Raw genomic sequence first — 24736 nt, forward strand, 5'->3', positions numbered from 1 at the left:
TTACAGGTGCACGCCACCACGCCCAGCTAAATTGTTCATATTTCGGTAGAGACCGGGTTTCATGATATTGCCCAGGCCGGTCTCAAACTCTGGGCCTCAAGAAATCTGCCCGCCTCGGCCTCCCAAAGTTCTGGGATTACACACGTGAGCCACCATACCCGGCAAAGCTTTGTTAACGGTGTTTTTCACATGGCCTGGGACAAGCAGGCATGGAGCTGCTGGCCTTGTCAGCCTCTAACGGAGCCTGGAGATGCCCGCATTGGCCCTCGGGGGGTGAGGACAGTCGAAGGAGCTCTCGCAGTCCTGACTTCGTGTCCCATCTGCACTTCAGCCTCGGGGACCGATCAGGACAAACCCCTGGGTTTGTCTTTCCCTCGTCAGTGTGCCAGGGGACAGTGCTCACAGGTTCAAAGTGGCCGGGGGTTACACTTGCTGAAATCCCATCTGGAGGGTAAACTGGGTGTTCTGGAAAGCCCCCTCCCAAGGCCCAGCTCTTCAAATACAGTGAGAATCTGGGGTTCAGCTCAGTCCTCCTCCAGGCAGGCAGGAAGTATGTCTTTCCAAACACCCCCGAGGAACTGGGCGGGACTCAAAGGTGTGCAGAATACAATCACAAAAGCAGGAGTTATCGCCCTAAAATAAAGAGACCGTCTGTGCAACCTAACGCATGGGCGGGCACGCCTGGGTGCACGCTCCCCTCCGCCCCGGCCCTGCAGGCCATCTGCCCCTCAATCCCTCCTGAAGAAGCAAAAGGCCTGGATGCCACCATCTCTAAGGCCCTGCAAGCGCCTGGCATGTTTTCAGGGTGGCGTCCCAGCCCCCAAGCCTGGCTGGAAATGTGTCGGGAGTCAGTGTCTGGCCCCCAAGATGGTCCACCCTGTGGCTGCGTGGTTGAACCTCTTAGAGTGAGCATGGGTGGGTATTTCATTCCTTCCTAGGGGGAGAAAGGGGCTTTGTGGCACACACCAAGTCCATTTAAGGCAAGGGACTTAACCAAGCCACTTCATCAACTCTGGGCAGCGGGTGCCGGAAGGAAGCCACCTCTGGGATACAGGGTCCCTCTGCCTCTGTGGCCCATGGCTTGGTTTCAGCCCAGGCTTTCTGATGACATGAAAGTGACAGAGGCACCCCCAGGCCCTGTCTGCTTCTGATGGGCATATCCTTTATTCCTCCGTTTCATTTGGCTCCCAGAGGCTGCTCTGTGGTTTGATTTCCCCCCAGCTGTGGCACTGAATTCGTTTATTAAAAAGAGACCCACCACCTAATTGGCACCTGAGCTTGGGCTTCTGGGCGTGGCTTCCTTCCTGCTGTCATACGATGCTGGTGGTGACCGGCGCCTTTGCCCGCTACCTCCCGCTGGAATCCCGCCGCCCTCCGTGAGACGGGGCATCACGAGGTCCAGGGGAGGGTGCGTGCCGGAGTCTCTCCGGTCTCCACCACCTTCGTTACAGATGTTCCTTTCCAGCCTGGGTCTCTGCCATCTCTCATTCGTTTAAAACGCCCAGAACCCGATTCAGCCTTGGCAGCGAGCTTACCGCTGGCACCCGGAGAGGCCGGCCTGCTGCCAAGATGGGAACGGTTCCCTGGGCCCCCGCGGTCTGTGGCACCGCCTCCCGCTTCACCGCACCCTGCTCTCTTTCCCCCCACCCACCCTCAGAAGCGCCGGCATATCCCAGAGGACTCAACAAACAAATGGAAGCAGAGGGTTAAGACAGCCATGGCGGGGGTGAAATTGGTACTTCTCTACTTTGCGGGCAACGCGAGTCTTGACTGTTTGCAGACAATCACAGGCGATCGTGTTTTTCATCGACAAACCGTTGTGTCTTTTTTTTTTTTTTTAACATTCACATCCGTGTCTCTCTGCCTTCCTTTGGCACCCAGTGAGCCCGGCGTGTAGCGATGGCACTGCATGGCTATGGTGGGTGCGTGGGGGCGGGGGCCGGGCGGGGTGGGGGGCTCGGGCTTGGATTGGAGCTCGTGATACATGCTTGTCACAACTGCCTGCAAGCGTGCCTTGGTCTTCTTGTTAACACGCATGCCACCCGCCCCTGGAATGAGGGGCCTCCTGTGCCATGCCCCTGTCTGCATTCTGTGACCTGATAACGTGTATTTTCCCATCGAAGATTCCATCCCCTTTAAAACATCCTGGGTTAGTGATTGGGGCTTCTCCAGACCAAGCCAGTCTTGGGTTCTGAGAGCCTTCGGGCCGTGTGTCACCACAGAGGACATTGTAACTTGTCATGCCAGCTGCTTGTTTCAACTTGCTCCACAAAGGGAAAATAACTATTATGGTCTGCGTGGCACTGGGAAGACATCTTTGATCTTCTAGACCTAGAATTGAGACTTTGAGCTGAAGAAATGGACTCCAAGGCCGGGCATGGTGGCTCACGCCTGTAATCCCAGCACTTTGGGAGGTCGAGGCAGGCAGATCACGAGGTCAGGAGCTCGAGACCAGCCTGGGCAACATGGTGAAACCCCGTCTCTACTAAAACTACAAAAGTTAGCCAGGCGTGGTAGCAGGTGCCAGTAGTCCCAGCTGCTTGGGAGGCTGAGGCAGGAGAATCGCTTGAACCCAGGAGGTGGAGGTTGCAGTGAGCCGAGATCGCACCACTGCACTCCAGCCTGGGCAAGACTCCGTCTCAAAAAAAAAAAAAAAAAAAAAAAAAAGGAAAGAAAGAAAGAAAAAGAAATGGACTTCAAGTCCACACTTCTCCCAGACGTGGGTCTAACCGTCTTTAGAAAGGCAGCTGGCATTTACAATGCCCCATACACCGAGGAATCCCAGTGCGAAACGGCTCCGACTCCCGTCATCCCGTGACAGAGGTGATAAAGCCCCAGTACTTCTTGGAACGCTAGGCGTTGGCACGGGCTAGTCGCCAGCGAGCATTTTTGAAGGTTTTTCTTACTATTTCTGTTGTTCAAGCTGTTCCCTGGGCCCACGCACGCACACGCACCCACGCTGACACACAGACGCGTCTTGCCGTGGTGGTTCCAGCCAGTGACCAGCGTCGTTTTTTGTTGTAGACTGACAAAGTGAAGCTGACCTGGAAAGACCGGTTCCCAGCCTACCTCACCAACATGGTCTCCATTATCTTCATGGTAAGTTCCAGAAGGTTAAGGCCGGAGGAAGGCAGGGGAAACCTCAAGGAAATGATTGGTGTCGGCTGGGCAGGTGAGGGGCTCACGCCTGTAATCCCAGCACTCTGGGAGGCCGAGGCGGGCAGATCACTTGAGGTCAGGAGTTGGAGGCCAACCGGGCCAACATGGTGAAACTCCGTCTCTACTAAAAACACAAAAATGAGCCGGGCGTGGTGGTGGACACCTGTAATCCCAGCTACTCGGGAGGCTGAGGCAGGAGAATCACTTGAACCCAGGAGGTGGAGGTTGCGGTGAGCCGAGATCACACCACTGCACTCCAGCCTGGGCAATAGACAGAGACTCTGTTGGAAAAAAAAGAAAAAAGAAAAGAAAAAGAAAGAAAAGGGAATGGAAAAAAGGAAGTGATTGGTGTCCACCAAGCCCTGGTTCAGCCTCGTGCGTGGTGGTACCATTGGTGCCAGGGTGCGTTGGCCCCATCTCCTCAGGGCAGTGGGTGGGGGGGGGAGACCCACCACTATCCCTAAATTGGGAAGAGACCAGGGTTTCAAAGTGACCCCCAGTGAGGGTTCCACACAACCAGGGAGTGCATGTGATGATTCCAGGTGGTCCCTGATACACAGCTTTCGTTTTGAGAGACACGGTTATTTAAGTATCTGCTAATTCAAGCCTGGGATTCAAAGATGTCATTTAAGGTGAAACTAAAGACTTTTCAAGAAAACCATTAAATGGGCTGGGCGCGGTGGCTCACACCTATAATACCAGCACTTTGGGAGGCCGAGGCCAGAGGACTGCTTGAGCTCAGGAGTTTGAGACCAGCCTGGGCAACATGGCAAAACCAAAATACAAAAATTAGCTGGCATGGTGGTGCACGCCTCTGGTCCCAGCTCTTTGGGAGGCTGTACTGGGAGGATCGCTAGAGGCTGAGAAGTCGAGGCTGCAGTGAGCTGTGGCCAAGCCACTGCAATGGCTGCCAGGATGCTGGGTGACAGAGCAAGACCCTGTCTCAAAAAAAAAAAAAGAAAAGAAACCTGGGTATTTTGTGACTAAAATGTAACTTGAGTCCTGATACGGGCATCAGCATCAAATTAAGTAAAAACAAATTTTTCGAATTTAAAAAAAGAAAACCACTAAATAAATAATGCGCAGATAGGACATGATAGTACCACTCAGGGGACTGCAAGCCTGTGGCGTGGCTCGCGGGCAAACCACTTGTGGCTTCTAGGGGATTTCAATCCTGGGGACTTCAACCCCAAATGGATTCCACCTGAGCCACCTGCTAGCTGTGCTCCCGTCACCTGCCAAGTCCTCGGAGCCAGCTGTGGTCCTGTCAGAAATGACCCTGGCCTCGTCCAGCCCCACAGCTTGAAGTCAGAGCCTCCTGCGGCCGCCTGGCCCCGAGGCCTGGTACTCAGGGGCCCAGGTTGGCAGCTGTGCACCGAGGGCCGCACCAGAGCGTCTCATCAGTCCTTGCTGCCACCCAGTCCTGGTGCTGTCCCCTTCCACTGATACAGAAACTGAGGCTGAAGGCTGCAGCCTCTCCTCCGGCGCCAGCCAGCGGCGGTGGCTGTGGTCACCATGTTGCCACTGGCATATGCCTGCAGAAGCCACGTGTCAGCTGGACTGTCTGCTCCAAGATCCATGCCATTCTGTAGGGACCTGGAGAGACAGAGGAAGGGACCACGTGGGTTCTCTAGGTTGAGTGACGGGCTGCGAACCCCGACCGAGTCATGGAAGCAGCGGGAGGACCCAGTGTCCCCTTGTGCTCTCAGGCACAGTAACAGGGACCCCGACCCACATAAGAAGTCCAGAGAAGGGTGGCCTCAGTGGTGGGGCTTGCTCTTCCCCCCTTACCCAGAGAAGGGGAGCCCCTCGGTGGGGGCTGGGGGCTGTTGTGCTCTCTGGCGACTCGGTGGGAGGGCACCTGGCCTCGTGTTGAGGAGATGTGTCCCCTCGGGCCAGGTGCCAGGCTAGGGGACTGGGGGATAACCAGAGCCTCCCCATCGCTCGCCTAGCAGAGGCTGGCGTGGGGTTCAGCCACTCCTGCTGCAGAAGCAGCAGCACTGTCGCAGAAGGGCCAGTGAGGGGCTGGGAAGGAGGCGGCCATCTAGGGCTGGTCTGGTGGCTCCACGATGCCATCAGAGTCACTGGCCTCTCTGACCTTCTGCTCACCTGTCCTAGGAGTGGGTCCCCTCCCGGTCACAACATGGCTGCGGCACCTCCAACATCACTCCCACCCTCCAGGCCAGAAGAAGGGGACGGGCAGGGGAAGAGATGGGCTGGGGAGGCAGCCCCTGTCTGAAGGTGCTTTCGCGGGAGACTCGCCACACCTCTGCTTGCATCTCATTGGTCAGAACCGTTTCGCCTGGCCACCAGCTCTGCAGGAGGCTGAGGAATGAGCTCACTGCCGGCTCAGCCAGGCAGGATGCTAGAGGAAAGACAGACGATATTGAATAGGGAACTAGCCGGCTCTTTTCCCAGCCCTTGACATCCTGGTAAGCCCCGGTCACAAGGGTTTCATAGGGTTGAAGAGGACACAGCTTTGTCCTCAACTTGGGTGTTTCATTCCGTGAACAAACGTTAGTTGAGCACCTAGGATGTGCCCCGCATGCTCCTGGTCCTGGAGACGCAGGTTCATTCCAGAGGGGAGATGGGCTAGGGAGACTGGAAGGGAGCCTGCTGCAGGGTGTGCCTGTCGTGGACCCGACTGCCCCGTGGCAGGGCAGGGGACGTGCCCATTGGGGCGGAGGGCCTCCCTCGCTGAGTCACCCACAGGCCCGGCACTCCACCTGCGCCTCCACACGCTGGCACAGGGACAGACATCCTGGAGGCCTCTTGGCAGGACTGAGGGGTTTTCCAAGGAAAGCCCTCGTTCCCCAGAGCTGGCCAGGGAGTGGTCCCCACGCCTTGCAGCAGGGCGTGGCGTGGCTGCAGACGTCTTCCTGGGCAGGGTGCGGTCACCATGTAGTCACTGGCATACGCCTGCAGAAGCTGGTGGTAACTGCCCAGAACGTGAAATAAGAGCTTTCCTAGATTTCCGAAAGCTGCAGACTCCCTCTGGGGCGAACAGACCAAACCCAAGCTGCAACTGGGGGACACACAGGTCAACCCGGGCCTCCTGGGCCTGTCTGGGAGCCACCCGTGACCGTGCGCGCAGGGACGGGACCTGCCTTCTGCACCGCTGCATGGGTGCAAATGTGCGATTTCCCGGGGCATGAGGACACAGGGTGACAAGACAGAGCCTGTGTCCCGCGGGCGGATTCACGCCTGGTGAGGAGCCTGGCTCTGTGTGTGCCCCTCCTGCCCAGCCCCCGCTCCGTCCGTCCTCGGTGAGCCCTCGGGATGGGGCCTCCACACCCCTGGGCAGGGCAGGGCAGGGCGAGGGAGCCCAGACAGACAGCAGTGTGTGGAACAAGCTTGTCGTGGTAGCCAGCCCCCACCACAGTTTCTCAGGCAACCGCCAGCCCCTGTTTCATGGAACATTCTGGTCCCACGGTAGGTTTGGCAAGAGGAAGGCTCACTCTGGTGAGAGAGCCGGAAGGGTGCTGCTGGCTTCCGAGCAGACTGCGAGAAGGGACCCGAAGCACCTCCGGCCAGCCCCGACCCCTGCCTCATCCCAGGCCACACCCACCTCCTTCACCAGGGGAGGGTTCCTGGGAGGTGGCTGTGAGGGTGGTATGCCTCAGCCCTGCGAAGCATCTGAGGATGTCCCTGAGCTCACCATGAGTTGGGGGAGAAGCCCCACCCCGCAGTCAGCCTGCTCTTGGACCAGTCACTGGCATCGTGGCCATACTGTGTCCTGGGCTCTGCCTGGACAGGGCACTACAGCTCTGGGAAGATGGGAGCGCAAAGATGGTGTGAACTGCAGGCTTGGGCAAGCCCGCCTGCTAAATCCCAGCTCCTGAGCTGGGTGGCCCGGCCTGTCTACATAATCTCTCTGAAACTCAGTGCCCTCTTCCACCAGACAGAAACCAGCTCCTAGTCCATCGATCTCTGGTGGGTTAGTGCACAGAAAGCCCCTGGCATCTGGCAGGTGCCCAAGAAATGTCAGTCCTTGTTCTGACACAGAAGAGCAGGAGAGGTGGGGGACAGCTGGGCTGAGGGAGTAGACAGGACGGGTCCAGGAGGGTCCTGGGTGGGTCTCCAACCAAGAGCACCCTTCCCCCGCTGCAGATCGCGGTGACGTTTGCCATCGTCCTTGGCGTCATCATCTATAGAATCTCCACGGCAGCCGCCTTGGCCATGAACTCCTCCCCCTCCGTGCGTTCCAACATCCGGGTCACAGTCACGGCCACCGCAGTCATCATCAACCTAGTGGTCATCATCCTCCTGGATGAGGTGTACGGCTGCATAGCCCGGTGGCTCACCAAGATCGGTGAGTGCCCACACCCCCGGTGCTCTCGCCCTCGACTCAGGCGGCCCGAGCCACCTCCCTCTTGCTGTGCAAACTTCAGCTTGTCGTGTACCTTCTCTGGGCCCTGGCTCCCTGTCTGAACGGAGATCCTGAGCACAGGCCCTGGCGCACCCGTGAGAGCCCACTAAACGATGGTGCCAGTGGCCGGCAGAGGCTGAACCAGGCTGTCAGGGCCATCCCAGCCGCTGCCTCAGCATCTCCCTACCCCTCCCTCTAGAGGTTCCAAAGACGGAGAAGAGCTTTGAGGAGAGGCTGATCTTCAAGGCCTTCCTGCTGAAGTTTGTGAACTCTTACACCCCCATCTTCTACGTGGCTTTCTTCAAAGGCCGGTAGGGACATCTTCAGCCTTTCCCCTACCTCGCTTCTCCCAGGTGCAGCGGGGGACGCTCCCTCCCAACGGGTGGGGGGCACCTGGAGCCCAGGGAAGGGCAGACACCGTGGCACCCACAGCCAGTGAGGGGCAGGGAGAAGGCCTGGGCCCTGCTGAGGTCCTGAGCAGCAGGGTCCTGAGCAGCAGGGAGCCCAGGTGGCAGGGAGCCCAGGCAGTGAGGACCCAGGAGTGAGGGCCCCAGGCAGTAAGGGCCCTGGGCAGTGAGGACCCTGGGCAGAGGGGACCCCCGGGACTCCAGACAGTGGGAAGCATCGGCAGCGGGGAGTCCAGGCAAAGAACCCCAGAAGCCAGCTTCATGCACTCCCACGACAGGTAGGGAGGAGTCCACAGAGTGGGGACAGGAGAGAGGCGGCGGGGCAGTGCGGCTGCTGGCCACCTGAGCCCTGTTCACAGCTCCTGGTGGAGTGAAACCTTCCATACCTGGACCCTCAGAAGCCATACCAGGCTGTGGCGGGGCCTGCGGCCCACCCACGACAAGGCCCCCACCACCACCATTTCTGCAAGGGGCTGGCTGGGCTGATCTCAGAGCCCCCCCGAAAGGCTGCCTCCTCCGCATCATGATTGACCCGTGCCATGCCACTGTGGTCATCTTTTAGCAGATGCGATCAGCAGGGAGAGCCGCCTGTGGATGCCTGCAGGACTCACACACCGCGCCGTCCCCACTTGGGGGGTCTCTCCCCGAACCGAGCCAAGGGCTCATCTCTCTAACGACCTCCCCCGTCATTTCAGGTTTGTTGGACGCCCGGGAGACTACGTGTACATTTTCCATTCCTTCCGAATGGAAGAGGTAACCGAGATTTTATTCGTTCCCGGGAGCGCCTTCTGTTTCGCTCACCATCTGTCCACACTGTGCACTTGGGGGAAGCAGCCGCAGCGTATCTGTTCAGCAAAGAGCGGTTTCTTTCCGTCCGGATGGAACCTTTTCCATTCTCCTGACATGTCTGGGGCGGGGAAGGGGGGCTTTGATCTTATTTGGTGTGTTCACATAGAACCACCTAGAAGGATAAAGCTGCTGTAGCGTTAAGGAAAGAAAAAAAAATGACATCTGGTTTTCTTTTCTTTTTCTGTGAGACTGAATATTTCTCTCTGGTTAAGATGAATTAATGAGGGCCAGCGCAGTGGCTCAGGCCTGTAATCCCGGCACTAGGAGAGGCTGAGGTGAGTAGATCATGTGAGGTCAGGAGTTTGAGAGCAGCCTGGCCAACATGGTGAAACCCCATGTCTACTAAAAACACAAAAAATTCGCTGGACGTGGTGGTGCACGCCTGTAATGCCAGCTACTCGGGAGGCGGAGGCACGAGAATCACTTGAGCCTGAAAGGCGGAGGTTGCAGTGAGCCGAGATTTCACCCCCGCACTCCATCCTGGGCAACAGAGCAAGGGTCTGGCTCAAAAGAAAAAAGATGAGTTAGTGAGGAATAGAACTCGGAACAAAACAGAACTCAGCTACCTTTTTTAACTCGAAATTGAAATGCTTATCTCTTTACCTTCAAACGCCACGCTGGTGCCATTTGGTTTCTGCCCAGCCATTCTGGCCACAGAAGGTCTGGTTACACCAGCCTGGTTTTGCTGCTGTCTCGGCCATGGGCTTGCTCCACTGTCCGTCCCACAACCAGGGGCTCCATCAGACCAAACCAGGGTTTCAGGGCCGGTCGGAGGTTCTGGTCTCAGCATTTCTAACCCACAGAATAATTCAGCGTATTGGAAGATAAGAGAGTGGGTCTTCTTGATAAAGATCCTGTGGAATAAGGTATCGAGCATGGGGTGGATATCAGGTACAGGGCGATCTGGCTGTCTGGAGTGCAACCCTGGAGGTTCGACTACCTGAATGCAGGCCCGGGGCAGCCCAAGACATGGGTCTCCTCCACAGTAATGGGCATCTGCTCCAAACTTGTGAAAAGCTCTTTCCTTTTTATATGACATAGATGATCCCCTGTCACAATTGTCCCAGGTTAGAGAAGTCATATGTTGGAAATAGATGTTTGGTGCCACAAAGAAAACTCAGCACCGAGACAAAGGATCTTTCAGCAATGCAGTTTTTACTTCCTGGGCTGCAGGAAGGGCACCCTCGCTAGCCATTGTGCCATGAGAGCACAATGAACAAAGGCAAACACACAAATTCATCCCTCACGCATTTGGGGTCGTCCTTACTGCTGTGTCTGATCTCCGTTGGCTGGAGCCAGACCTCACAACGGAAACTAAAACCCGATTGGCTACAACTTAAAACTTTTCTAAACAGGGTAAAAGTCATGGAGAGCTGGGCCATGCCTGTGAGCACGTCCAGCACGGATATCTTGGTGAAAGTACAAGGATATAGAACGTACTACGTGCCTGTCAGCACGCGTGTCTCACAGCTACATAGGATAGCGCTTCACAAAGAGCTACTAACACACTTGTTTTTTAACAAGAAAGGAAACTTTAAAAAGGAACTTTTCTGCTTCTCACATTATATAATCAAGCAAATGGTATAATTGCTTTTTTTGAAAGCATGGCCCTCCAAGACAAGTTTGGAGTATATTAGGTTTTATTTGGAACACAAAACAGGTTTACTGCGCCCGGTGTTTCCTTTGCTTGGGCAAGTTAAGCTTCCAGCCCACTTAGGTGTCTGACCGTCACCTGCTTGCCAGGTCCCTGGCGGCCTAAGGTGGCAGAGGCCCACTGAGTCAGGGGCATCAGGCCTCAGAGGGGTGGCTGCTGCGTGGTGGCGGGCAGAGCCGGTGGATGGCGACTGGTTCATGGGACTGGGCGGCGGCCCTGGGAAAAAGGAGGCACTTTGTGGCCCCGCCCCGCCTGCCTACTCCCTGGCAACGCACTCCCTGATCCCAGCCCCAGCCCCAAGCCCAGCAGCCTGTCGGCGGGGTGTGTCCGCTTCCTGGGGCTGCAACTCAACCCCACAGACTGGGAGGCTTCAAATAACAGAGATTGAGTCTCACTGTCCTGGAGGCCGGAAGTGCAACATGGAGGCGTTAGCCGGACTGCGTTCCCTTCACGGGCTCCAGGGGAGGACCCGCCCCGCGTCCCCCAGCTTCTGGGGGCCACGGAAGTCCTCCTCGTTCCTCCACTCGCCACGTCACCCTCTGCCACCATCTTCACGCGGCCTCTCCTCTCTGAGCCCGCGCCTTCTTTTCTTAAGAGGATACCAGTCCTCGGGTGGGCGCGCACCCTGCCCCAGCACGACCCCACCTTGACTTGGCTACATCTGCAAAGACTCTTTTTGCAAATAAGGTCCCGTTCCCAGGTGGCGGGATTAGGACCTGAGCATCTTCTTTTGGAGGACACAGGTCAACCCATGGCATGGGGGTGGGTCTCCCCGCAGGGCGGCCCCTCTCCCGGTGTCCCCGCGGCAGGGCTGACGCTGCTCTCTGTCCACAGTGCGCGCCAGGGGGCTGCCTGATGGAACTCTGCATCCAGCTCAGCATCATCATGCTGGGGAAGCAGCTGATCCAAAACAACCTGTTTGAGATCGGAATCCCGTGAGTGTGCGAAGCGGTCAGAGCGGCGGGGCGGGCGGGGCGGGGTGTGTGCCGGTGGCTTCTGCCGTGGTCTGGGTGGACGCAGGGCCTCAACCAAGATGGGGGCACCAGAAGCAGGGAGAGGAGGGGGATACAGAGGGAAGAGAGGCAAAAGCCACCCCAGGCCAGCCGTGGTGGCGGATGCCTGTCATCCCAGCACTTTGGGAGGCAGAGGCGGGCTGATTGCCTGAGCTCGGGAATCTGAGACCAGCCTGGGCAACACGGTGAAACCCCATCTCTACTTAAAATACAAAACGTTAGCTAGGCATGGCAGCGTGCGCTTGTAGTCCCAGCTACTCGGGAGGCTGAGGCAGGAGAATCGCTTGAACCCAGGACTGCAGAGGTTGCGGTGAGCCGAGATCGTGCCACTGCACTTCAGCCTGGGCCACAATAGCAAAACTCTGTCTCAAAAAAAAAAAAAAAAAAAAAAAAAATCACTGGAGATGCCAGACCTGAGCCCCCAAACTCAGCTTCCTGCAAACCTAACTGTGTGATGTCGCATCTCCCAGGAAGATGAAGAAGTTCATCCGCTACCTGAGGCTGAAGCGGCAGAGCCCCGCCCACCACGAGGAGAGCGTGAAGAGGCGGCAGCGGTACGAGGTGGATTACAACCTGGAGCCCTTCGCGGGCCTCACCCCAGAGTACATGGAAATGAGTGAGTGCCAGCCGGGGCAGGCGGGCGACGTCAGGCTAGAAACAGGCCAGCATGCCAGCTGGGGTGGGGCAGGGCCACAGGGTGTGATGCCCCGGCCCCGCGGTGCCTAGCGTCCCTCCAGAAGCATCAGGCGGGGAGGAGGGAAGTGCAGACCCTGGCATCCAGGTGCACGCCCTTGGGTCGGCGGGCATGGCTGCTCTGGATGGAGTCCTGTCTTCCAGAGGCCCAGGTCAAGCAGCCACCATCCCCAGGCACGGACCTGTCAGCACAGCCCAAGCCAGCCTCCGCTGTGCGGGTCTTCCTTCTCCCTCAGTCTCCCTCAGCAGCCGAGGGCCCAGCCCTGCTGAGCGGCAGGCTCCTGCCTCACGTGGGACCCCCCACACACAATCCGAGGTCCCTCCTGCCAGCCCCAGGGCCCTTGAAGCACCCACTTTGGGTCCGTGAATCATCTCCTCCGCTTCCCGACGGTGAGCTCCTGAGTTTTGGGAGCCAGGACCTGCTTACCTGCGGGCTAGCTACAGCTGCCCCCCGGCACAGAGCAGTGCTCACAGGAGACCCAGGGATCAGGCCTTACCCCCTCAACTGTGTGACTGGCCAGGAGGATGCCAAGGGATGGCACATACCTTTTGGGGGGCGGCAAAGGAGAACTGGGAAGAGGCCAGGTGTGGCCCCACAGCTCTGGAGTCTCCCTGACCTGGTCACTTACCGCTCCGTCCCGCCTCCTGCACTCGCTCTGGGTGTGCTGGCCTCCTTGCTGCTCCCCAGCCCCATGGAGCCCAGGTCGCCCCAGGCACTAGATGTGGCCTCCCCCAAATACCTGCATGACTCACTCTCACCCTGCCTCCCACGCTTTATTCAGAATGTCCCCCAACAGAGGGGTCTTCCCTGACCACTGGGTTTGCAAGGGGAAGCCCTTCCTCGACATAGACACAGCCCCCACCCTCCCCTGCTTGGGGTTCGCGCCCTTCAGAAGACAGCCTTCCCCCGTCACCCCTCTCCTGGCTCCCCTGGTAGGACGGCAGCCTGGCCCTCTCTTGCTCCTCATGCCCTAGCCCTGTCGCTACAGCAGGTCCAGGTATACAGTGGATGCTCAATATGTGTTTGCTGACTGGATAGGCAAAGGCAGTCAGGGAGATTCCTGCAGAGGGGGGTCCCAGTGTGCAGTGCCCTGACCACCAAGCTCAACTTCTCTACAATGCCGGCTCCCAGGCTTCTTCCTGGTCTATTCGAGGCGAGACCTGGCAGGCGGCATTTTTATTTTAGTTGATTTTATTTTTTGAGACAGTCTCGCTCTGTCACCCAGCCTGGAGTGCAATGATACGATCTCAGCTCACTGCAACCTCCACCTCCCGGGTTCAAGCAATTCTCCTGCGTCAGCTCCCCAAGTAGCTGGGATTACAGGCACCCACCCCTATACCAGGCTAATTTTTGTATTTTTAGTAGAGACGACGGTTTACTATGTTGGTCAGGCTGGTCTCGAACTCCTGACCTCATGATCTGCCCACCTCGGCTTCTCAAAGTGGTGAGATTACAGGCGTGAGCCACCATACCCAGCCAAGCAGGCCGCATTTTTCGCAAAGGCCTGGGGGTAAGGGCACCTTCGAGGGCGGGGGGCGTTTCTGTTTCATTGCACTGCAGCTGCTGCCCTGTGCCCGCATGTTAGCCAAATTGTCCACATGTCGCTCCTGGCTCCCAGACAATTGTGCAAGGAGCACCTTGCAGTTGACTCCAGAGGAGAGGACTGTTAAGCATGGTGCTCTGTGGCTCCTCTCTGTTTTCTCCTGGAATGAAGTCCACGCTGAACCAGGGTCAGGCTGCTGGACAGGCGGGCGGCTCCCAGCTGTTTGACTCAGTGCTGGCCATGTGGCCAGGAGAGCCCGGATCTGGGAGGTGACACCCTCCCTGCAAGCCTTCCCCTTCCACAGGAAACCCTAGATCCCCAGAAACCAGCACAGCCATGAGACTGGCAGCCCCTTCTCGGGATTGATTTTCCGAGTGGCTGGACGTTGCATCCCGAGCTCCTGATGGGATTTCTGGAGCAGGCACCTCCTCCCCACATACACAGGGAGTGGCTCACCAGGCCCCACCCTGCCCCCACCCACCAAGGCACATTTCTGCACCCACTGGGTTTCTCCCCATCCGTCGGCTGCCAGTCTGTTCCTCCAAAGAAGGCCCAAGCCACGGATGTGGATAGATGGGGAGAACAAGCCCATCTGGGAATGCCCACCTCCCCGCACCCCGCACCCTCCCTCCCTAGCACCAGCCCTGGCAGCGTCTCCAGCTCGCCGGTCATGCTCTTAGTGCCAGAGTAGGCAGTGCCACTCGGAAGTGGGGAAGCCCACCCCGGTGGGTGACCCACAGCCTCAGGCCTCAGCACAGCACACACCACCCCGCATAAGCAATGCCTCGTCCCCTCCAGGGACCTCAGGCAGGACCAGAGGCCTCCCACTCAGCCCACCTTGCCAGGGCGAGCAAGACAGCCCAGGGAGAGAATTTGCAGGGCCACCCCCACAGCCCATCCCACATGCTAACAATGCCCACACTCAGCCCGTCAAGCACACAGTGACATTTTGCCGGCTTCCTTGTTTACCGCCTGGCAACAAACGCCCTTGGACTGGGTCCTACTGTGCAGTTCCTGAACCAGCTTTCCTATTCAGTTCCCCTTAGCAACCTTTTCCTGACCTTCTCCTAGGAGCCCAGCCCGATGTTGGATGCCTCATCCAAAGCCCGAGAAACCCCAGAGCTGGCTCCTGGATGGGGCGATCGATCCCCAGAGGGAGGGCCACAGGGCAGAGGCAAGGGACTGCCCTGGGCAGTGGGTCCCCGCCTGGATCCAGGAGGCCCGATGCCAAGGGAAATTTGGGACTCTGGAAGATACAGGCAGGTCCCCCGGGCCCCAGGAAGCCCCTGTGATGGAAGCAGCAGGGCCACCGCCATGTCCCTTCCCAGCACCAGCAAGGGGATGACCTCAGGCTGGGCCTTTGCGCTCATGATAGTCCTTTTCCTGTTGGTGATTTTTTTTTAATCTGACGTAGGCTGGTGAGCTGGCTCATGCCTGTAATCCCAGCACTTTGGATGATCACTGAGCTCAGGAGTTTAAGACCAGCCTGGGCAGCACAGCAAAACCCCAGCTCTACAAAAAAGACAACAGTTAAGCGGTCATAGTGGTGCATGCCTGTGGTCCCAGCTACTCGGGAGGCTGAGGTAGGAGGATTCACTGAGCCTGGGAGGTTGAGGCTGCAGTGAGCCATAACTGTCCCACTGTACTCCAGCCTGGGTGACAGAGCGATATTAGCCATAGATAAGTGAGCATTCCCATTATTCAGGAGTCCAACACTGAGATTCGGAGCAAAATTCAGAATTCTGCCTTGGGCCCCACTCCTGGCCTGGAGGTCACTCAGGGCCGTGGAGGGTCCGTCCCAAGAGGTCCCTCTCATGCATCTGCAGGTGGGGGCCGTGCAAGTGGGCTCACTGGAGGTGGGGCAGCCGCCAGACCTGTGCGGCTCAGCACATGGGGCAGTGGAGTCCCCCCCACTTATGGGCTGTGGCTCCCAGGGTGCTGACTGGCACTGGACTCTCTTTGCAGTCATCCAGTTTGGCTTTGTCACCCTGTTCGTCGCCTCCTTCCCCCTGGCCCCGCTGTTTGCACTGCTGAACAACATCATTGAGATCCGTCTGGACGCCAAGAAGTTTGTCACCGAGCTCCGAAGGCCGGTGGCGGTCAGAGCCAAAGACATTGGTGAGTGAGCCCGTGGGCTGGGGGGACCAGTTCCAAGTGTGTGCCGGGTTTGGGGAGGGGAGTGCTGCTCTTCAGAAGCTAGAGCCAGAGCTGGCCGGGTGTCCCCACTGGGGCTCTTCACTTAGCCTTTCACAGGTAGAGCCTGGGGGCTGGTGACGCAAGACCTGCAGGTCCCCACCCTCCCCTCCCACGATGCACTGGTCACAGAGGAGGTGTGCAGAGTGAGTCCCAGACATCTGAATGTCGCAACAACCTGCTGCCTTGGGAGGTGCAAGAGACACATTTCCTCTCCGATGGCTGACAGCACCCACCTCTAGCAATTGTGAGACCCCAGAGCCAGGGCGAGAGCAAGGGAAAAGCAGTATCAGCCGCTCAGCAAGTGCCCTCCTACGTCGCATGTCATGGCATCATTTAATGTTCACAAAAGAGAAAAGGGAGGGCCAGGCGCGGTGGCGTGTGCCTGTAGTCCCAGCTACTCGGGAGGCTGAGGTGGGAGGATCGCTTGAGCCCAGGAGTTCTGTGCTATGCCGGTCGAGTGTCCGCGTTAAGTTTGGCATCAATATGGTGACCTCCCGGGAGCAGGGGACCACCAGGTTGCCCAGGAGGGGTGAAGCGGCCCAGGTCGGAAACTGAGCAGGTCAGAACTCCCGTGCCGATCAGTAGTGGGATCACACCTGTGAATACCACTGTACTCCAGCCTGGGCAACATAGCAAGACCCCATCTCTAAAAAAAAAAAAAAAGAGAGAGAAAAGGAAGGAAGGACCCCCCGTCTGTAGACAGGGGAGAACAATCCAAGTCATCGCATGGCTTGCCTTGGGGATCAAAGCCAAGATGCAGCTCAACTCCAGCTTGCTGAGCCAGTCACTCAGGCACCTTGATCGTGCGGAGGAGAGGAGTGGGCTTGGGAGAACGCTTATTTACGGGCAGCATAAAGGATAGCTTTGGGCTGAGCACAGTGGCTCACTCCTATAATCTCACTGCTTTGGGAGGCCAAGGAGGATGGATAGCTTGGGCTCAGGTGTTCAAGACCAGCCTTGGCAACATGGCAAAACCCTGTCTCTACAAAAAATACAAAAATTAGCCATGATGGTGCATGCCTGTAGTCCCAGCTACTCAGGAGGCTGAGGTGGGAAGATCAGTGAGCCCAGGAAGGTTGTGGCTGCAGTGAGCCGTTCCCATGCCTGGGCAACAGAGTGAGACCCTGCCCCCCAAAAATAAATAAAATTAGCTGGATGTGGTGGCACAGACCTGTGGTCCCAGCTACTTGGGAGGCTGAGGCAGGAGGATCGTGTGAGCCCAGGAAGTGAAGGCTGCAGTGAGCTGTGATTGTGCCATTGCACTCCAGCCTGGGCAAAAGAGAGAGACCTTGAAAAAAAAAAGAAAGAAAAGGAGGGAGGGAGGGAGGGAGGGAAGGAAAAGAAAAATAATAACTTTGTAATAGTCAGAGGTGTCAAAAACACAGCAGACTTCCTTGTGGGTTAGAGAGCTCCCTGTTACCAGAGGCATTTAAGCAGAGACAGGGCGACACTGTGTGCTGGAGGGTGAGGGACATGGGAGCCCCATGAAGACTTCCAGCAGAGCCAGCCCTCACGGGAAGGGTGAGCCTATCTTTTCAGGGTGAAAACAAAATTACAAAAACACAAGCATTTTATCTCAAATTTAACACCGTTTTAGTTGGAATAGCACCTTCGTACTAATTATTGGAATAAACAAAATACTGGGGATTTCACCTTGCTGAAATAAAGATTCCACACCCGCATGAGAAGATAGTTTTGGGTTGGGCTTCTGTAGGCCAAACATCATCTTACAAAAATGTGGGAAGCTGGTGGGGCGCGGTGGCTCGCACCTGTCATCCCAGCACTTTGTGGGGGGCTGAGGTGGGTGGGTCACCTGAGGTCAGGAGTTCGAGACCAGCCCGGCCAACATGGAGAAACCCATCTCTACTAAAAATACAAAATTAGCCAGGCTTGGTGGTGGGCTCCTGTAGTCCCAGCTACTCAGGAGGCTGAGAGAGGAGAATTGCTTGAACCCGGGAGGCAGAGGTTGCAATGAGCCAAGATCGCACCATGGCACTCCAGCCTGGGCAACAGAGCAAGACTCCATCTCAAAAAACAAACAAACAAACAAACAAACAAACAACAGTGTAAAAGGCCATTTTTAACTGGTGGGACAGGGAATAAATGAAAAATGAGCCACCATGGCCATCTTTGCACGTCCGCTCTCAAGAGCCAGGTGAGACTGCACGCTGGCTGTGCCTAGGCATAGCGCTGCTTTGAAGATCAGTACCACGGAGCCGCCTCCGACATTAACTTTTCTCGGAACCTCAGCCTGTTGTGTCCTCCTGGAGGAAGCCTGGGTAAATCCTCCCCAGTCCCACTTTCCCCATGGGAGACCGAGGCTCAGGTGGTTACAGGGCCGAAACCAGAGAGCTCAAGCCCTGGACCTCCTGCATGCATAGAGAGTTTGCCTCTGAAAACCTCACCCTGCACACCAAAAGACCCCAAAAGGGGAGGCCTGGGACAGCTCTCCAGGTGCGCCTTGCAGTCCTCGGAAATTCTGCAACTCTCTGTCCCATGGCAGTAAAGAAAAGAGTGGCGGGCTGGGTGCAGTGGCTCATGCCTGTAATCCCAGCACTTTGGGAGGCCGAGGTGGGTGAATCCCGAGGTCAGGAGTTTGAGTTTGAGACCAGCCTGGGCAAGATGGTGAAACCCTGCCTCTACTAAAAATACAGAAATTAGCTGGGCATGGTGGCATATGCCTGTAGTCCCAGCTACTCCAGAGGCTGAGGCAGGAGAATTGCTTGAATCGGGAGGCGGAGTTTGCAGTGAGTCAAGATCGCGCCACTGCATGGCAGCCTGGGCAACAGAGCAAGACTGATTCAAAAAAAGAAAAAGAAAAGAGTGCCAGCCCGTTCCAGCAGGTACAGCTAAAAGAGAAAAGGAGAGTGCGACCCACACTGAGTCCTCACAAAGGCCTGAAGCTCGGGCACCCGACAGTGCCCCCTGCTCCCGCCACCTGCCACATCACGATGCACCTGTGTTTGCTCTGACACCCTCTGTTTCGAGAAGTTCTGGCTGTGCCCAGATGGTGGCTGGCTGAAGCTTGCAAACCCACCCGGTGAAAGAGCAGCAGCTGGGTGGCCCTGGCTTCCTGCAGCCCCTCCAGCACATGTGCCACTTTGGACTCTTTGCCCCTGGCTCGCTTTGCCCAGTTCTTACGGATCAGCTACTCACTTCCTGGTTCCTGTCCGCTTGGTTGAAGGCATAATCTGCGTCCTTTCACGCCTCTGTTTATGGGTTCCTTAACCATAACCTTTCCTTGAAGAGGCTTTTGTATTCCATCTATGATCCGTGCAGGGGCCCCAGGCGAGCTCCTTGAGAGGACAGAGGGCCCCTGTGGCCCTGTGACCTGTGCCTCTGGGGCCCTGGGTGGCTGGGAGAAGCTGTACCACAAAGCGCAGGTGCCTTGATCACCCCGCAGTCCGGCAGGTCACAGCGGGGACCCAGCCCATGCGTGGGAATCTGCTCCAGCTCCCCAGCTCTGGCTTCGACTTCCTGTTCTCCTCCTGGTTCTTCAGAGCCTGGCGGTGGGAAAGCGCAGCCTGCATTCCGCTCCCGGGCACTGCGTGTGGGCAGGAGTGGTGGCCTCGCCAAGCACCTGGCTGTATCCAAGTACCTCCCTGTTCTGTTCTGGGAAATGGGGCTTAGAGCCCCCTAGAGGGGAAACATTCCTTGGGAAAGAAAAGAAGGAATGTACTTGGGGAAGTAAAAATGAGGCCGTTTTCCCCAACGGGACTTTCATAAAAGAAGCCCGTCCAAAGAGTTTCCAAAAGCACAGCATCCCCTTTTCCTAAGAGATGTCGACAAGAGCCAAACTCTGTAAACTACTTGAAGAGATTTACTCTGAGCCAGATCTGAGTGACCATGGCCCATGACACAGCCCTCAGGGGTCCTGAGAACATGGACCCACGGTGGTCAGGGCACGGCTTGGTTTTAGACATTTTAGGGAGACATGAAACATCAGATACATCTAAGCTACACATTGGTTTGGTCCAGAAAGGCGGGACAGGGTGGGGTCCCGTCCAGGTTATAGGTAAATTTTTTTATTTTTTTGTGAGACGGAGTTTTGTTCTTGTCACTCAGGCTGGAGTGCAATGGCAAGACGCAACCTCCACCTCCTGGGTTCAAGAGATTCTCCTGCCTCAGCCTCCCGAGTAGCTGGGATTACAGGCGGCCACCACCACACTTGGCTAAATTTGTATTTTTAGTAGAGACAGGGTTTTACCATGTTAGCCAGGCTGGTCTCAAACTCCTGACCTCAGGTAATCTGCCTGCCTCAGCCTCCCAAAGTGCTGGGATTACAGTTGTGAGCCACCACACCAGGCTATTTTAAAAATTTCTGGTTGTCATTGCTTGAAAGAGTTATTATCGATAGAAAGGAAAGCATGGTTTATGATAAGGGGTTGTGGAAACCAAGGTTTTATAACACAGATGAAGCCTCCAGGTAACAGGCTTCAAAGAGAGAGACTAAATGTTTAGCAGACTAAAGGTCTGTGTTGATGCTCATGCTGGTCGGCTTTTCCTGAATTCCAAAAGGGAGGAGGAGATTATGAGGCCTGTCCGACCCCCTCACCCCCCACGCCCCGTCACAGCCTGAACCAGTCTTTAAGGCTAACTTGGGGGTGCCCTGGCCAAGATGATGGATTCCATTCAGATGGTTGGGGGGTGCTTAGAATTTTATTTTTGGTTTACAGAGCTCCTTAGAGCAGTGAGTCTCACCTTGGAGCATGCATTGGAATAACTCGGGGTTCCCAGCCCCACCCCAGGAGAGGTAGATTCCGTGGGCTGGGTCTGGGGTCCCGGTTCTTCATTTCTCAGACACATCCTGCGGATGTGCAGGGCCACACGGAGAGCTGTCTGCCTGGACATAGATATCCCCCAGACCCGTCAGGACAGGCTCCATCCCGGCCCCCGAGGCGGGAAGACCCTGCTCCCAGCTCCATCTCATCCCGCCTCACCCCTCCCGTTCCCTCCTCTCTCTGGGCCTGTTGGGCTATTACCTGGGTACACCTCCTTTCCTGCCTGAATCCTGCCCTTCCACGGCCCCGAGCTCAGAAGCCACCTCCCTCAGGACCCCGACACCCAAAGATCTCAGCCCCCACTCCAGGCCCACCGCACCTCAGCACCCTGCCTGGGAGGCCTCAAACTCAGAGCATCAGGGCCACACGGGCTGCAGGCACATGTGAGACTAAGGCCTGGGGCAGTTCTTCATGGCCGCAGACCAGTGTGCCCGTTCCCACATTTCTTGAAACGTTCAACTCTCTAGTGGGAGTCTGGGTTTGGATTCGAAGGCGATCATAATGGGCCCGCTGGCGGCAGGGACGGAGGTGGGTGCACGGCTCGGCCTGCAGGGGGTGCCCCTGGGCACCACAGCCAGTTGCCAAGAAGATTCACCAGCCAGCCAGGACCAGAGCCAAGGAGAGCCTCGGGATTTTTTTTTTTTTTTTTTTTTTTTTTTTTTTTTTTTTAACAAAGTCTCTCTCTTTTGCCCAGGCTGGAGTGGTGCAATGGTGCGATCTCGGCTCACTGCAACCTCCGCCTCCCGGGTTCAAGCGATTCTCCTATCTCAGCCTCCGGAGTAGCTGAGATTGCAGGCACGCGCCACCACGCCTGGCTAATTTTTGTATGTTTAGTAGAGAAGGGATTTTGCCATGTTGGCCAGGCTGATCTCAAACTCCTGACCTCAGGTGATCCACCCGCCTCAGCCTCCCAAAGTGCTGAGATTAGAGGCATGAGCCACTGCGCCCAGCCTCGATTTTTTAAAATACAGCTTCCCGGTTTATAAGCAACAGTCTGTATTTTTAAGCAGTAGGCTTGCACAACAAAATGACCATCCAGCCTCAACGGGCCTGCCCGGACCGCTTTGCAGCCTCTGCTCCTGCACCAGAGTCCGCTTGGAAAGGGCTTCCTGCGCTCGTGCAGCCACTCAGCAAACATTTACCCAGCAGCACCCACCCCATGTGCCAGACCCCGAGCTAGACACAGAAGCTACAAGGATGTGCAACTTGCAGCCTGCCCTAGGAGCTCTGAGACGGGCCCTCAGCCCCGACACCCGACCGAGGGAAGCTGGGCGGGAAGCGTTTCCACTCCCGAGGGAGGGCTTCACTGCTGACTTTGTGGGGCCGTGCCGTCCAACCCTCACTCACCTGCATTCCCAGCTGCTTTCTGCAGGATGGGGGGGCCCTAGGGCCGCTAGTGCGCAGAGCCCACGTGACTGCCCCACCACCCGCTCTGGCAGAAAAATAAAGTCAGGAGCGCTGCGCTCGTGGGAAAGACCACACAGAGGTACAGTAAACTCCTCGTCTGGGGTTAGACGATGGCCCCTATGGCCCAAGGACTGGAGACAGGTGGCAGGGGGGTGTGACTGTCACTTCTCGAATTGCCCACCAGCAATGGGTTGCAGTGGGTACTCTCTCTTTTCTTGAGACAGAGCCTTGCTCTGTCGCCCAGACTGGAATGCAGTGACGTGATCTCGGCTCAACACAACCTCCATCTCCCTGGCTCAAGCGATTCTCGTGCCTCAGCCTCCTGAGTAGCTGGGATTACAGGCGCACGCCACCACGCCCGGCTAATTTTTAGTAGAGATGGAGTTTCATCACGTTGGCAAGGCTGGTCTCAAACTCCTGGCTTCAAGTTGTCTGCCCACCTCAGCCTCCCAAAATGCTGGGATTGCAGGCATGAGCTGCCGCACCCAGCTCGCAGTGGGGATTTCTGATGGATGATGATTGTGACTGTGGTCTCTCATTGAATTGGCACTGGCTGGGGCCAGGGGGCGAGAGAGCTTGCCTGGGAGATTTCACCTGAGCCCGTGGTTTCTAGCTCTGAGCCACACAGAGGGGTCTGAACTCTTGCTGCCTTTGCAGGCCACCAGCATGCACCCCAAAAACAGGAACTGGGAGACTCCCCTCGGCTACTAGGGCGGAAGCACTGTGTACAGCTCTCCCTGCATCCCCCCAACCAGGTAGAAAGTCCACCTGCCTCATCCTGGCCCTTTCTGATGAGTGCTGGGTATCGCCCATCTCAGAGCCAGCCCAGGGCAAGGAGGGCTGGTCCAGGACAGGCCTCCAACCCCACCGCTGCACTCGGCAGTGCCGGGCATGGGAGGGCGCAGTCAGGGTGGGCAGGGGTCAGCCCAGGACACGGGACCATTTCCAGAATTGCAACAATGAGGCCCTGCCTCCTGGGCCATTGAGGCTTCCTTCGTGGGCCCTGCTAGTTCTCATGGCTGCTGGGAAGACGGACGGAGAGGCCACGAGGCCCCGGCGCTGTGTGGTGCTGCTCCTGTTCGCCTGTGATGTGCTACAACCCTGTGTCTTGGAGTTCTGAGAGCAAGGAGGTGGCCAGATGGGGACCGGCTCGACCTGCAGTGCTGTGGCCTCAGTACCACCAGCCGGGGGCCTGGCCCTGTTCTTCAACTGCAAGGCCATGTCTGGTCTCGCCCTAAATACGGGGATCCTCCGGCAGAGCTTTAGGAACTCCACCCTAATTGAATCTTTGACATTTTAGGGGGAAAAAAAAAAGTTTCGTCTAAGCCAATTAGTATTTAAACAGGTTCCTGGCGAGATCTGCAGAACCCCTCGGGGAGCGGCTGTTTTTAAGCACCTCTTTCAGAAGCTGGTGAGCTTGTCAGAAAGGGCTGGTGCACGCCAGGCCCTGGCACTGACCTGACGTCCTCAGGACCTCAGCGAACTGACTGCCGTGAGAAGGAACAAGCCTGGCCCCTGAAAGGGTGGTCCCCCTCAGGCTGCAGCCTCGTAGCTGCAGTGACTGAGAGTCCAGGGCGCTTTAAAACTGTGACTTCTTCTTCCCACAGGAATCTGGTACAATATCCTCAGAGGCATTGGGAAGCTTGCTGTCATTATCAATGTAAGTGACATCAGGGACCTGGGCGGAATGGTCCTGGCTGAGCTGCCAGGCGGCCGGGGGCCCCTCGGAGAAGCACTGGGCATAGGGTTTCCACTCCAGCCACGGTTCGGCCCAGGCTGCCGGGATTCTCTGGTTATAAATGTCCCTTGACCACGTGGAGTCGGGAGGGTGGGCTCTGAGGAGGCATAACTAATTCTCTTTAACGTTTTTCTGCAAGTTTTTAATTTTTTTAATTTTCTTTCTGAGACAGAGTCTCCGTCTGTGGTCCAGGCCGCAGCGCAGTGGCGCCATCTCGGCTCACTGCAACCTCTGCCTCCCAAGTAGCTGGGATTACAGACCCACACCACCACGCCCAGCTAATTTTTGTATTTTTAGCAGAGGTAGGGTTTCGACATGTTGACCAGGCTGGTCTCGAACTGACCTCAGGTGGTCTGCCCTCGGCCCCGCTCCCAAAGTGCTGGGATGACAGGCCTGAGCCTCCGTACCCAGCCTTTCTGCAAGCTTTGAGCAAAATCATTGACCGTGCCCACCTTGGCCTCTAAGTCCACTGAGAATAAACAAGAGGCAGAGATAGGAAGGAAGACAGAGACGGAGACACAGAGATTCCTCACTGGCAATCCTTCTGTTCTCTTATTTAAAGAAAACAAAGTTGATTTTTCTCCTTAATCCAAAACGTATGGCTGCTCTGTGGAGGTTTGGGAGATGCTGAAGCAGAGCGAGAAAGGAGCGTTTGTCAGCCTCACACACGGCTCCGCTGAGAATCACTGCTCCAGGCCCCTCCGCCCCCTCCCCAGCCCGGCGGCCCCTTCAGCCTCTCCTATCCCCAGGACTGCAGGCTCGGGCGGCCGGCCCTCAGCCTTCCCCGTCGGGGTCTGCCTGGCTCTGCCTATGGCCTGGATCTCCTGGGTTTAGCTGTGTCCAGCTGTCCCCAGCACATACTTCAATCCCAAGGCTGTATCCCAGGCATGAGAATCCCGGGCAGCCACAGGGAGTCCGCTGTCGCA

At 57.0% G+C, this 24736-nt stretch overlaps 1 protein-coding gene across 11 annotated transcripts in view; it reads left to right on the forward strand.

Annotated features, from left to right (window-relative positions):
- ANO1 (anoctamin 1) overlaps positions 1–24736 on the forward strand; it is a 208386-nt gene that overhangs the window by 173596 nt on the left and 10054 nt on the right. For 7 of the 11 annotated variants that reach the window (XM_074401809.1, XM_074401811.1, XM_074401813.1 and 4 more), the window contains 9 exons: positions 1658–1735; positions 3025–3099; positions 7270–7471; positions 7728–7839; positions 8631–8688; positions 11273–11373; positions 11922–12067; positions 15654–15806; positions 23680–23732. In XM_074401809.1, the coding sequence (XP_074257910.1) occupies positions 1658–1735; positions 3025–3099; positions 7270–7471; positions 7728–7839; positions 8631–8688; positions 11273–11373; positions 11922–12067; positions 15654–15806; positions 23680–23732 (978 nt within the window). The remainder of the gene's footprint in view (positions 1–1657; positions 1736–3024; positions 3100–7269; positions 7472–7727; positions 7840–8630; positions 8689–11272; positions 11374–11921; positions 12068–15653; positions 15807–23679; positions 23733–24736) is intronic. The other 4 variants (XM_039471000.2, XM_039471002.2, XM_039471003.2 and 1 more) reach the window with 2 other exon arrangements.

Source organism: Saimiri boliviensis, chromosome 6 (genome assembly GCF_048565385.1).
Source record: "Saimiri boliviensis isolate mSaiBol1 chromosome 6, mSaiBol1.pri, whole genome shotgun sequence".
Lineage (NCBI taxonomy): Eukaryota > Metazoa > Chordata > Mammalia > Primates > Cebidae > Saimiri > Saimiri boliviensis.